Source organism: Notolepis coatsorum (genome assembly GCF_963971535.1).
Source record: "Notolepis coatsorum genome assembly, chromosome: 3".
In the NCBI taxonomy this organism is placed as follows: Eukaryota; Metazoa; Chordata; class Actinopteri; order Aulopiformes; family Paralepididae; genus Notolepis; species Notolepis coatsorum.
In genome coordinates, this window is record NC_140167.1 from 110,008,457 (window position 1) to 110,023,016 (window position 14,560).

Genomic DNA, 14,560 nt, shown 5'->3' on the forward strand with positions numbered 1-14,560 from the left:
GTAATGCCACTGATGTTGCCCTGGATAAGTGCCACGTGGGCATGTAACTATATGGTACTGAGGAGTTGACTGAGTGCGCAGATCACTTTGTGACTAATATAATAAGCTTTGGCTCAATCTCTCACCAAGCACAGATGATGTACATCGTGATCATGACCACAGGAGGGCGCTGCAACACTGTTCAATCTAAACAGACCCAGAACAGTTGAGTAACACACCAACAAGCCTTGATGATGTCTTTGCATTCTGAGTTCTGAGACGACTGTCAGCTATGGATTTGCACAGTCTTTTAATGATGCTGTTGTCCCATGAAGAAAATTCCCCAAAAAGTCTATATAGCAGGAATTAAAGGGATATTTCACTTTAGTAGAACTTATCCAAATCCAGCAGTCTTAGTTCTGTCTAAGTGTATCTACAAGTAAGTGATGGAGTGGAGGTTGAATTAAAGGGTTTATTAAACTTTGAGTTATTATTGTGACACAATGGGGGGGGGGGGTGTCAGTGGCTCAGCAGGTAGAGTGGTTGTCTGGTAATCGGAAGGCTCCTGGTTTTGATTCCAGCTCCTCCTGGCAGCGTGTCAAAGTGTCCTTCAAGATTCAAGAGGTTTATTGATCAAGAGACTTAACCCCTAACTGCTCCCGATGAGCAGGTTGCCACCTTGCATGGTGGTATTCACCATCATAAAATTGATATTCTCCTTTGGTTCATTACAATTTACTCAAGCCTAGTAACGGACACAATATTTCTGACACTGGTGTAATGGTAATTTATTATGTTACATCATTTGTACAGCTTATTGGACATGTTTCATAGCTCTGTTATAAATACATATTTCTCTGTACAAAGCTTTAACTAGTATACAGCTCAGACACTAGGGCGACAGTCTGACAGTGTTCTTAAAACAACGGCCAAGGCCCAGGACAGTTTGACTTAGATATGACATGTCCACATCTTGTTCTTTTTCTTGTGGTCCTTCATATCAGTCTTGTGTGAGACACTAAAAAAACCCTAAACCCGTCTTTTTTTTGTTTTATCATCTTTGTTTCCATTTGTCATTCCCAGCTGGTACTTAGTTGTAAGTCTGACCAGAGCTCTTTCTCACTTTTCTGGTCAGACGCTTGTGTACACTTGTCTCTGATTGTAAACTGAGGACTTTTTCCGTGATCACAGAAAATAAACCTATGTAAAATTTTTACAACTTGACTCATCTGAATTTCTACAGCTCACTGTCTCGGCTCATTTAAAATATTCCACAACACTGGGAATACATTCCATGAGATCCATAGTGTCAAGTGCATTTACTGGGCAACAACCTCTTCAAATCACAGAACAGACTGCCTCGCAAAATGCTTTAAGTATACTTCATGAATAAAAAGGAGGGTAAACTTGAGTTTAGGTGGGTTTACCCTCCTCCGTTACTGCCCTGGATGAAGGGGTTAGTTAATAGTTCAGTTCATAGGCAGGTTGTCGAAGCATTGGGTATAGCTGATGAACACTGTCAAGTCTCATGAGATGTTTTTTTGGGGGGGGGGGGGGGGGGGTAGACTATAGACATAAGAACAATTTCACATTATTGAAGTTATTTGAATGGTATGGTGCTGTAGACCTGTGGTGACACGCGTGAACACACAAACATTTCCACTGGAGTAAATGTGTTAGAGTTACTATAATGATATTTTCTCAAGTATACACACACAGCATTTATAACATGTTGGCTGTGTGTTTAGTCACCATTGTGGTGAGAATTAGGCATTCATTATAATTATATTATCTGAACAGGGTTCGCACAAGGTCCTTGAAGTGTTTAAAGTGCTCGATTAGCTGGAATTCCTTGAAAACAGCCCATTTTTAACAATGTGCTTAAAAAGTCCTTGAAATTCAAATCAACCATTCGCATTGAAAGTTTTGTTCATCCATGATAAAATTGTTCTGAATCAAGAAATAATTTTTTTTTAATGTAAAGTGTAACAAATTGGTTTTAAGCCATAAATATTGGATCGGATTATAAAAAAGATTATACAAAAAACTGCATTTAAACGTGAATTGTATCCCTTTAAATGCCCTTTTGAAATGAAAAATAGTGCTTGGGAAAGTACTTGAAAGACCTTGAATTTCATTTTGCAATGTCTGTGGGAACCTAGTCAGAATGATGTTATGGGAAATGTTAAAGGACAAAAAGATGAGCCGTTTGTATAAATCATTCTGAGTCGTTATTAAAAATAGGAAACAGTTTATTTCATCTGTGGCCACAAAATGAAAGTTCAGTTTACAATCGGAGACAACATGTGTTCACACACTGAATCTGACCAGCAAAGTGACCAAGAGGTCTGGGCAGAACATAGTTTATACACACTTGCAAGACGTAACATTATACATCAGATATGATGATGAAAGTATAAACAAACTGGGTTCTCAATAGGGGACTAATAACACAACCTTGCTTTGGCTAGCTGGGTACTTTGGACCTTTTAAAGAGACACACACACATTATACTAGCTGGCCATAACCAGTCAAGCTGTACAAAGATAAAATGATATCTCAACACAGATCTATAATGACATGATGATATTTTCTACGACGATGATTAGAATGTCATCAGAAGTTATCGCTTTAGATTTGGTCCAAGGTGTGAAGGGTACCTCTACCCTACCCACACAGACACACAATCTCACAAAAAAGTTTTTGGTCACAACATGACTTTGGGCTATAAAAGCATAGCTGTCAACACTCACGGTTTTACCGGGATTCTCCTGTTTTTCGACCCTCTGCACGGCCTCTTCACGGCGCACGGATTGGTACGTATTTTGTGCTTATTATTATTATTTTTTTTTTTACAAAATGGGTGAAATTCTCCTCCGTGACGACAGGTGGCAGCAGTGTAGATTAGACCGTTATCACAGGAAGTCAGACCGGGAGACGGTTGCGAGCCGAAGAAGAATAAGAACAGAACAGCGAGCGGATTTGCTCAGAGCTCAGGGGAGAGACTGATGCGGCACCGAGGGTGTCAAATCAATTTAGCCAGTGTCTCTTGATTGCCCACTCTGTGGCTTTTGTCTCTGGAACAAAGGGTTTGCAAATCTTCTGTGGATAAAACAATACAAAGTTACTGTGTATGTGATGCAGGAATGTGTAAATGTCTTGGTGAACAGCCGTTTGCTCTGCGCCTCCCCTGTAAGGTTCACGCGTCCCCCTCCTTCATTCTGACGCCCAATTTCCTGAATGCGATTTATAAATAATAATTGATCCGTTTTAAAAGTTGTCGTGAATTGTCATGGTATGACAAATACAGTTACTGGTAACTCGCATGCATTGCAGAGATATTGAGGAAAAACACAAAATCGCATTGGCTTTTTTTCTATCTCACATTTCTCTGTAGACACACACTGTTCCAAAATGATATTCCCACTGCTAAATTAATGACCATAGGTATTTTTTATAGCTTTAACGAGTTGTAGTATTAATATGTAGCCTACAGTGTATATATATATATATATATACACCAGTGCCGCCAATAGATAAAAAAAATTAACTAATCAATCTCACAATTTTCTGTAATCAATCTAGATTAATCTAGATTAAAAACAGCATTTTTCTACATAAAACCGAAGCTTGTAACAGATATTTACTTGAGTAAAATCATGGAATTAATGTAAAATCAACACAAAGAAAGTATATTTAGATTCAAAGACTATTTTAATAGCTTTCTTTGAATACAGTTTCTCTCCTGTGAAATACAAATGTTCAACAAAACCATAATTTACATAGCATTTACACTCTAAGTAGGAAAAGTTTACCCTACAACGAATGGCTGGGTACATACAGGTTTTGACCAGCAGATGGCAGCGACGAGGCAGCTCCATTGGGAGGGGGCGGGGCCAGGAGAGGGCGGGGCCAGGAGAAGGGGCGGGGCTAAACATGCACGTTTTCTCAAATCGAAATGTTGACAGCTATGTATAAAAGGCATACTGTGTTCAGTTGAGAAGTTAAACTAAGGCCCCGTCCACACGAGCGCTGGATTTAATGTAACCATGATTGTATGTGCGCAGTTGCACTGTTTGGGCACACACAACCGGGGTTTTGCTACACTGTAACCGCGGTCTTTGAAAACCGGAGTCCAGGGTGAAGTTTTGCGCACATCCCGGTTGCAGTGGGTGCGTGTGGGCATAGCAACCGAGGTTATTCCCAGTGTTTACAGCAGAGCTGTCGCAATTATTTCCCATGTTCACGGCAGACTGTCGCAAACAATAGCAAGTTAGCAACCGAGCACAGGGTTAGAGTGATTAGAGCAGAGCCAGCTACACCAGTGTTTACAGCAGAGCTGTCCAAAGTAGCGTTATATGAAAATGATTGTAACAAACTTTTGTTCGAAATGTATCGTCTGTGTTGAAGAGTGTTGTGATCGACTGATGTCTGTTGTCGCATTCCTGACCTGACGCTCAGAGTAAAACCTGTAGCTGCGGCTAAACTAAACTCATGTGTTGTCAAGTTATTGTTATAAGGAACCCAGTCCAGACTGCATCCCCTTAACAATTGTTTGTATTGAGCCGTATTGTATTGTACCCATTCTGCAATGTGTTAAATAACGTTTGCATCCATTCATTATACTAGCGTTAACGTTACCACATTATTACATTAGCATGTAAGCTATATACTAGGGATGCTCGATATTGGCTTTTTTACCGATACCGATATTCCGATATTGTCCAACTCTTAATTTCCGATACCGATACCGATATCAACCGATACCGATATATGCAGGGTTTCCCCCCAAAAAAACGGAATAATTTCAGGTAACTAATAATTTCACTGGATGCATTCAAAAGGCTTTTTAAATGTAAGCATTATCTGTGCAAAATATGATAATTAAAAAAGTTAAAATTAACATTACATATCTCTTGTTGTTGAATTAAACCAACATGCATACTTTTGACAATAAATAAAATAAGAATTGGTTCTTACTTGCTTGCCTGGGTAAATAAAGGTTAAATAAATGTAAAAAAAAAAAAAAAATTATTTATTTTTTTACCGATACCGATATTTTCCGATATCACATTTTACTGCCGATATCGGCCGATAATATCGGTCGGCCGATAATATTGGACATCCCTACTATATACTATACATAGAGAATGCCATTCACATTAGCATGTAGCTAACAACACCGGAGATCTTTTTGTGAGACTAAACTATCCGCTCTTGGTGGTAAATTGTGTTGCTGTTGGTTTTGTTTCATCAACAAATGAGAGGCAGAACACACAGTGAATGTATCCGTTTGTTTATTGCACTTTTATTGCACTTTCTTTCTTTGTTGAAAAATATATGCTCCGTTGGCTAAATGGCTAACGCAAGGTATTTAAAGATGGCGGCTTTGTTTTGTTTTTAAGCAGGAAGTGTAGTGAGCGTTCAACCTTTTCTGATTGTTTGAAATGGCCTTCATGTCTGAACAACATCGCCGCCTACTGCTTTGGCATTGTACTACATGTATCGGTTGCTGGTTTTCCAGCCACCGTGAGTACGCGGTTATACACGGTTATTCACCTCTGTGGACAGAGGTTTATTTTTTTCAAAACTTCGGTGTCATTAATACCCGTGATCGTGTGGACAGGGCCTAACTTGGCTGAGCAGATGGGGGGTGGAAACACTTCCTACCTATGTCTACATGCCAACTGCTATAAAGCATGATTGTCAATAGAACACCACAGGGGGCCTTTGTGTTGACAGTGTCATGCAAATCAACAAGTCTGAGGGGGCAGTTAGCACCTTTGGTGTTTTAAGTGAGTTACCTGGGGGAGAGCAGTGAATAGGTCTCCCAAGGTTTGAAGAGTAGGTGATGAAAAACTACAGAACGTATTAGATAGATTGGCTATAATACAGATGTACTCAAGGCAACCGGTGTAATGCATTGAAATAGATAAGCAACTCCAAAGAGCCAAAGTATGTCAAAGGTGTAGGCTATAGCCTGGGCCTATAGAAAAAAGTGTCTCTTAATTTTTCTCTGGTGGGTTTACACCGTGGCAGTACACAGAACAAGCCTACATACTCACACCATTACATCAAATGTAACATGTAAAGCTGTTTACAAATATGTCATGAGCATACGATCACAAAGACTTGGAATATTTTGAGTCAGAGGGGTGATATTCAAGTATCTAAGCAAATTAATAACGGGAAGATGATTAAACAGAAGGTTTTGTAGATGCAGTACTGAATTCTGCCATCCGGACAAATGCAATTTAAAATATGATGAATATAGAATATCAGGCCTATAAATTACCTTATTATAGCCAAGTTGCACATCTATGGATCGGGCCAAATCTCCCCTTTCCAATGGCAGAGTATCACCAGGCGTGATTCACAAACCGTGAATAAAATCTACTTTAAGTACAGTTACTTGTTTATAATGTACATTTCTCCACCATTTTCATCAGATTGCAATGCCGTTTTTTGCTAGACGTTCACAGAAAGGTAGATAAACTAACTGCCTTATAATAATTTATTCAGGTTTGTTAGACCTGTGAGATATGATCCCGAAAATAACACAGACAAATTATTTCACGTCAGACGGCTCAAAGTTTGACAGAGGCTGGCATGAGCTGGGTAGTGTAGTTTTTCGAAATTCTAAAGCCGATCAAAAGCCCTTGGTCTCTTCCTTCAAATGACTGCACTCACTTTTGGCTGCACCACTTCCTCTATCAATATGCGCCGGTTTACGACTCCATGCCCTGAGATTTCTATAATCTTATATTTCACGTTGGTAAACAAACGTAATGCTGAAAATATACACTTTGACTGCTGTTTTGACAGGGTTAGGGTCTTTACTCTTGGCTACATCTGCGAAAAAAACCTCAACATTAATTCATACAGTCTGTAGAGGTGGATTTATGGCGTGATGTCATTTGCGGTCCACAAACATATCCATTGCGAGTGTCCAGGTTACAATACCTGTCCTAAATTAATAAAATCGGCTTTATACAGTGCACGGGATATGCACAGCGAATCCCAGATGACATAGCTTGGTTGTAAATTCCAACTTGACTTTGCGCCTCCTGGTGGCATATAACAGAACAGCAACCTAATAAAACCTTAATTCCACCAACACGGCGCGATCACGGTAAAGAGTCCTAATGGTTGCATCTGTACCTCCGCCGTCAATGTGTGCTTGAGTGAATGGGTGAATGTGAGGCATAAGTTGTAAAGCGCTTTATATAAAAGCGCTATATAAATTTACCATTAGGAATGCATAAAATGACTGGGGTAATGTTCTCAGAACAGAGTCCAACGCGTTGTTTTCCCCAATAAGCAAATCGTACAATGTCATTTTCTGTGACTATAAAGCAGTGGTTCCCCCCCTTGGTCAATAGGAAACAGCCCCTCCCCCTACCCACACACGGAGAACTTTGAAAATGGCCAAAGTGTCAAAGGTATGTACATTCTGTGCAAGGCAAAGTTATACATCACACTCAAACTTTACTGGATCTGCTTTTATTTTTCACAGGTAATAAATCTGTAAAGACACTTCAAATACCAAACTGTATATTTGCATATCTTGTATGTCACAAATGTAACAGTACTGTATATCTGTATGTCATGTATGTCATACATTTCATGATTAGATTAGATTATTATATCTGTATGTTGTGTATGTCATAAATGTCATTATGAATTGAAAATGGGGAACCCTGATGTAAACGAGACGAAAGTCTTTCTCTGGTCTGCATCCCCTTAACAATTGTGTGTATTGAGCTGTACTGTACTGTACCCATTCTGCAATCTGTTCATTAAAGTTTTCAATCAATCAATCAATCAAACTACCTGTTTTTAAATTGACAGCTGAATGTGATCAGTGACCAGAATAAGAAGTTGGAGAGCCAGTCAAAGAGGGTGCAGGCTCGACTGGATAACCTGCAGGTAACATCATACTGTATAACTCTCATATTATCATACTTTTTAACCAGTCTCGACTGGATAACCTGCAGGTAACATCATAATGTATAACTCACATATTATCATACTTTATAACCAGGCTCGACTGGATAACCTGCAGGTAACATCATACTGTATAACTCTCATATTATCATAATTTTTAACCAGGCTCGACTGGATAACCTGCAGGTAACATCATACTGTATAACTCTCATATTATCATACTTTTTAACCAGGCTCGACTGGATAACCTGCAGGTAACATCATACTGTATAACTCGCATATTATCATACTTTATTACATGGCGTTTTCACATTCACCGAAATGCTTGCTTGTGATTGGTCAATAGCGCGCGTCAGAGGTCCGATATTGCCTGATAACGGACCTCTGTGGAACAATAATGACCTCTGTGCGCAGCTGTTCGCAATCAAGCCCACTGACATCAGTGCAATCAGACACTGCCGGCTGCTGGGGAAGCTGCCAGCGATGACAGGCGGAGCAACGAGCGGAGCCAGAACCAGTGTTGCGAGTCGATGTAAAATGAATTAGGTATATTGTTAGTAAGTTAGCCATGTAATAAGCGGGATAATGTATAGCTATACTCGATCATTGTCGCAAAATAATTGACCTTCACTGACGTTTAAAACACCTCGCCGAGGCGGCTCGGTATTTTAAACTCTGTCGGTCAATTATTTTGCGACAATGACCTCGTAGCTATACATTATCCCTTACTTATAACCAGGCTCGACTGGATAACCTGCAGGTAACATCATACTGTATAACTCTCATATTATCATACCTTTTAACCAGGCTCGACTGGATAACCTGCAGGTAACATCATACTGTATAACTCGCATATTATCATACTTTATAACCAGGCTCGACTGGATAACCTGCAGGTAACATCATACTGTATAACTCTCATATTATCATACTTTATAACCCGGCTCGATTGGATAACCTGCAGGTAACATCATACTGTATAACTCATATTATCATACTTTATAACCAGGCTCGACTGGATAACCTGCAGGTAACATCATACTGTATAACTCTCATATTATCATACTTTATAACCAGGCTCGACTGGATAACCTGCAGGTAACATCATACTGTATAACTCTCATATTATCATACTTTATAACCCGGCTCGATTGGACAACCTGCAGGTATCAACACACAACTATTCATATTATCGTACTTTATAACCAGGCTCGACTGGACAACCTGCAGTTGACAACATACATATTATCATACTTTATAAACAGTGGGATGATTATTATTGTTATTACTTCTTTATTTATTTCCGAGGTTTTACCTGGAGATTGGTGGGCGGGTCAATTACTAATTTCCCTTGTGTTCCTTCTAAAAATCTTTTGTTATAAAAGGCTTGATGCGTGTCAGAATTTCTTCAAACACTACTTCCTGGTGCTATTTCTCTTATGCAATAGAAGGATCAGTTTGTTTCGATATTACAATGATTTAGTCTGGTTCATTGGATCTTAACACACAGTAGGTAATATAATGGAAACGCTTGTGTATCTTTTTTTTTTATCTACTTTTTCTCCCATTTTTTCTATTTTTCTCCCATCCCAATTTCGTATCGTCCAATTCTACCCTCCCCTGTCTCGAACGCTGTTAGGCCATGCCTCCCACAAGCCGGTTGCAATGTGGACTAAGCCTTACATCACGTGTCCCCTCCGATACTCGAGGAAGCAGCCGTCGCATCTTTTCACCTGCACAGCGCAATCTCTCAGCGTCGCGGGTCTGCGTTTGGAGGGCACGCCGCCCCCGTCGCTTCCTAATTCTGCTGCGCAGGCGCACCAACCGACCTGTAGGAGTTGCTGTCCACAACGTCCGATCCCCACCCATCAGCTTCCCACCCCCTAATACTGCCAATTGTATTAGTATGAACGACCAGCCAAGCTGATAGCAATGCGGAGAGCTGGGCTCGAACCCAGCGTCTCCTGCATTGGTGGTGAGCGCCTTGCCCACTGCACCACCTAGCCGCCCACGGAAACGCTTGTGTTTTTTTTTTTATCTTTTTCCCCCTCCATTTTCCTCAGATTTTTCTCCCATCCCAATGTTAGTCGTATGCCAATTCCCAATCCCCTTCCTGGTCGCTGCGCACTTACCCCCCACAGTCAGATCATCTGGGAGAGTGGAGGCTATCACGTGCTTCCTCCGACACACGTCCAGCCAATCAACCGCTTCTTTTCACCTGGCAGCGCGGATCCTCCCTGAGAGGGCGTAGCGTGTGGAAGGATCACACTATCCCACTCAGGTCCTATCCGCGCTTTAGCAGGCGCCCCGACCGAACTGTAGGAGTCGCTGTTTACAACGACCCGGACCCACCCCGCCAGCTTCTCCCACCCTCTAATACAGCCAATTGTATTAGTGTGAACGGCCAGCCAAGCTGGTGACAACCCCGGAGCTGTGAGCTGGATTCGAACAGGCGAATCCAGCTCACAGCTCCGGGGTTGGTGACGAACGCAATCTCCGCTACGCCACCTAACCGCCCGGAAACGCTTGTGTTTCTAATACATTGTTTTTTTTTTTTTTTTTTTTTTTTTTGGTCTTTTTCCCCCTCCATTTTCCTCCGATTTTCTCCCATCCCAATGTTAGTCGTATGCCAATTCCCAGTCCCTTCCTGGTCGCTGCGCTTTACCCCCCACAGTCAGATCATTTGGGAGAGTGGAGGCTACCACGTGCTTCCTCCGACACACGTCCAGCCAATCACCGCTTCTTTTCACCTGGCAGCGCGGATTCTCATTGAGAGGGCGTAGCGTGTGGGAGGACCACACTATCCCCCTCACGTCCAATCCGCGCTTAGCAGGCGCCCCGACCGAACTGTAGGAGTCGCTGTTTACAACGACCCGGACCCACCCCGCCAGCTTCTCCCACCCTCTGATACAGCCAATTGTATCAGTGCAGACGGCCAGCCAAGCTGGTGACAACCCCGGAGCTGTGAGCTGGATTCGAACAGGCGAACCAAGCTCACAGCTCCGGGGCTGGTGACGAACGCAATCTCCGCTCGACCACCTAACCGCCCCGTTTCTAATACATTGTAAGCGTTTGTGTTTATGGGTGTGGGTGGTTCTGTGTTTCTTCAGAGGAAATATGAACACAGCATGGCTGGAGGGGATCATGTGAGGGACACAGAGCCTAGCGGGCCTTCTAAACAGGAGAAAACAGCTGTCTCTAGCAAACTCGGCAATAAGGTACATACATCAAGAAGTCGACGGGATAGTGTGTGTGTGTGTGTGTGTGTGCATACTGTATGTGGGTGATTTGCTATTATTGTAATCGGCAGGTTTGCTCTGATTAGGAACTCATTTAGTTGTAATGTGTTTGTAGAGAAAACGCCACATGCATAATTTAGCCTGGCCGTATATACACAAACAAACAAACAAACACACACACACACAAATATGTGTGGGCCAGAACAGCACTCTCTCTCCACAAATCGCACACATCCCCATTCCCCAGTCACCATGATTAAGTTTGCACTGCTGTTGCATCGTTATAGCTATTGCTGTCATTGTTGTTGGATATGATGGATCTCGATTATGTTAATCTCACTGACAAAATCATCACTTCATTCATCAGGGTAATTCAGGTCCCGCCTCCCTAAAGCTCCTGGCCCTGCTATTGGACTGGGTACTTGACGGACAGACATTATATCCAGTGGCAGAAGACAGAGGGAAAACTGTGGACCAGTGTCTGCCTCCAGCAGTCTTACTCCATGAGAGGGTCTCCAAGGTGCTGTTCTCTTCTGCTCTCTTATTTGCTTTATACTTCTTTCATGCACATTGGGGCAAAGAGTGGGCTAACTTCAATCACGTGCATAAGTTCTTCAGGTCAACACAGATGCGATGGGAAAATGAACACTCATTCAGATATTTTTCTCCACACGCTTAACTTTAATCTTGTGCCCAAGACTTAAAATAGTAGTAGTAGTAGTAGTTTATTCAGTCATCATCTCACACAATACAATATACACCATCATTTAACAATATTTGATTTTACAGTGACTGAAAAGGTACAGACTGAAGCATAATGCTTATATATGCCTGTCCTATATTCTTAACAAAAATTAAGACTCCAAAACAGTATTCTAAAAGAAAATAGCAAAAGAAAACAGTATTATTCACCCTTGTAGTTTTCAAAAATAGCTTTACAAACTATTTTCTTAAAAACCAAAAGCGAATGACTCATTCTTAACTGTATATCAGCATTGTTCCACAAGTTAACCCCAATAATAGAAATACACCTCCTTTTAAAAACTAGTGGCTGTGCCCCCTGTCCAGGAGGTAAACACTAGTGGCTGTGCCCCCTGTCCAGGAGGTAAACACTAGTGGCTGTGCCCCCTAGTGGCTGTGCCCCCTGTCCAGGAGGTAAACACTAGTGGCTGTGCCCCCTGTCCAGAAGGTAAACACTAGTGGCTGTGCCCCCTAGTGGCTGTGCCCCCTGTCCAGGAGGTAAAAACTAGTGGCTGTGCCCCCTGTCCGGGAGGTAAAAACTAGTGGCTGTGCCCCCTAGTGGCTGTGCCCCCTGTCCAGGAGGTAAAAACTAGTGGCTGTGCCCCCTGTCCAGGAGGTAAACACTAGTGGCTGTGCCCCCTAGTGGCTGTGCCCCCTGTCCAGGAGGTAAACACTAGTGGCTGTGCCCCCTAGGGCTGTGCCCCCTGTCCAGGAGGTAAAAACTAGTGGCTGTGCCCCCTGTCCAGGAGGTAAAAACTAGTGGCTGTGCCCCCTGTCCAGGAGGTAAAAACTAGTGGCTGTGCCCCCTGTCCAGGAGGTAAAAACTAGTGGCTGTGCCCCCTGTCCAGGAGGTAAAAACTAGTGGCTGTGCCCCCTGTCCAGGAGGTAAAAACTAGTGGCTGTGCCCCCTGTCCGGGAGGTAAACACTAGTGGCTGTGCCCCCTAGGGCTGTGCCCCCTGTCCAGGAGGTAAACACTAGTGGCTGTGCCCCCTAGTGGCTGTGCCCCCTAGTGGCTGTGCCCCCTGTCCAGGAGGTAAAAACTAGTGGCTGTGCCCCCTGTCCGGGAGGTAAAAAACTAGTGGCTGTGCCCCCTAGTGGCTGTGCCCCCTGTCCAGGAGGTAAAAACTAGTGGCTGTGCCCCCTGTCCAGGAGGTAAACACTAGTGGCTGTGCCCCCTAGTGGCTGTGCCCCCTGTCCAGGAGGTAAACACTAGTGGCTGTGCCCCCTGTCCAGGAGGTAAACACTAGTGGCTGTGCCCCCTAGTGGCTGTGCCCCCTGTCCAGGAAGTAAAAACTAGTGGCTGTGCCCCCTGTCCAGGAGGTAAACACTAGTGGCTGTGCCCCCTGTCCAGGAGGTAAACACTAGTGGCTGTGCCCCCTGTCCGGGAGGTAAACACTAGTGGCTGTGCCCCCTGTCCAGGAGGTAAAAACTAGTGGCTGTGCCCCCTGTCCAGGAGGTAAAAACTAGTGGCTGTGCCCCCTGTCCAGGAGGTAAAAACTAGTGGCTGTGCCCCCTGTCCAGGAGGTAAAAACTAGTGGCTGTGCCCCCTGTCCAGGAGGTAAAAACTAGTGGCTGTGCCCCCTGTCCGGGAGGTAAACACTAGTGGCTGTGCCCCCTAGGGCTGTGCCCCCTGTCCAGGAGGTAAACACTAGTGGCTGTGCCCCCTAGTGGCTGTGCCCCCTAGTGGCTGTGCCCCCTGTCCAGGAGGTAAAAACTAGTGGCTGTGCCCCCTGTCCGGGAGGTAAAAAACTAGTGGCTGTGCCCCCTAGTGGCTGTGCCCCCTGTCCAGGAGGTAAAAACTAGTGGCTGTGCCCCCTGTCCAGGAGGTAAACACTAGTGGCTGTGCCCCCTAGTGGCTGTGCCCCCTGTCCAGGAGGTAAACACTAGTGGCTGTGCCCCCTGTCCAGGAGGTAAACACTAGTGGCTGTGCCCCCTAGTGGCTGTGCCCCCTGTCCAGGAGGTAAAAACTAGTGGCTGTGCCCCCTGTCCAGGAGGTAAACACTAGTGGCTGTGCCCCCTGTCCAGGAGGTAAACACTAGTGGCTGTGCCCCCTGTCCGGGAGGTAAACACTAGTGGCTGTGCCCCCTGTCCAGGAGGTAAACACTAGTGGCTGTGCCCCCTAGTGGCTGTGCCCCCTGTCCAGGAGGTAAACACTAGTGGCTGTGCCCCCTAGTGGCTGTGCCCCCTGTCCGGGAGGTAAACACTAGTGGCTGTGCCCCCTAGTGGCTGTGCCCCCTGTCCAGGAGGTAAAAACTAGTGGCTGTGCCCCCTGTCCAGGAGGTAAACACTAGTGTCTGTGCCCCCTGTCCAGGAGGTAAACACTAGTGGCTGTGCCCCTTGTCCAGGAGGTAAACACTAGTGGCTGTGCCCCCTAGTGGCTGTGCCCCCTGTCCGGGAGGTAAACACTAGTGGCTGTGCCCCCTAGTGGCTGTGCCCCCTGTCCGGGAGGTAAACACTAGTGGCTGTGCCCCCTAGTGGCTGTGCCCCCTGTCCAGGAGGTAAACACTAGTGGCTGTGCCCCCTGTCCAGGAGGTAAACACTAGTGGCTGTGCCCCCTAGTGGCTGTGCCCCCTGTCCAGGAGGTAAACACTAGTGGCTGTGCCCCCTAGTGGCTGTGCCCCCTGTCCGGGAGGTAAACACTAGTGGCTGTGCC

The 14,560-nt window shown here is 44.3% G+C and overlaps 1 protein-coding gene across 1 annotated transcript in view; it reads left to right on the top strand.

The window, feature by feature from the left end:
- The window catches only part of LOC311224703 (coiled-coil domain-containing protein 138-like), a 205,836-nt gene that overhangs the window by 36,149 nt on the left and 155,127 nt on the right, over positions 1-14,560 (top strand). Inside the window, exons 8-10 of the mRNA XM_084309793.1 lie at positions 7,831-7,908; positions 11,037-11,144; positions 11,533-11,685. Coding sequence (XP_084165919.1) covers positions 7,831-7,908; positions 11,037-11,144; positions 11,533-11,685 — 339 coding nt within the window. The remainder of the gene's footprint in view (positions 1-7,830; positions 7,909-11,036; positions 11,145-11,532; positions 11,686-14,560) is intronic.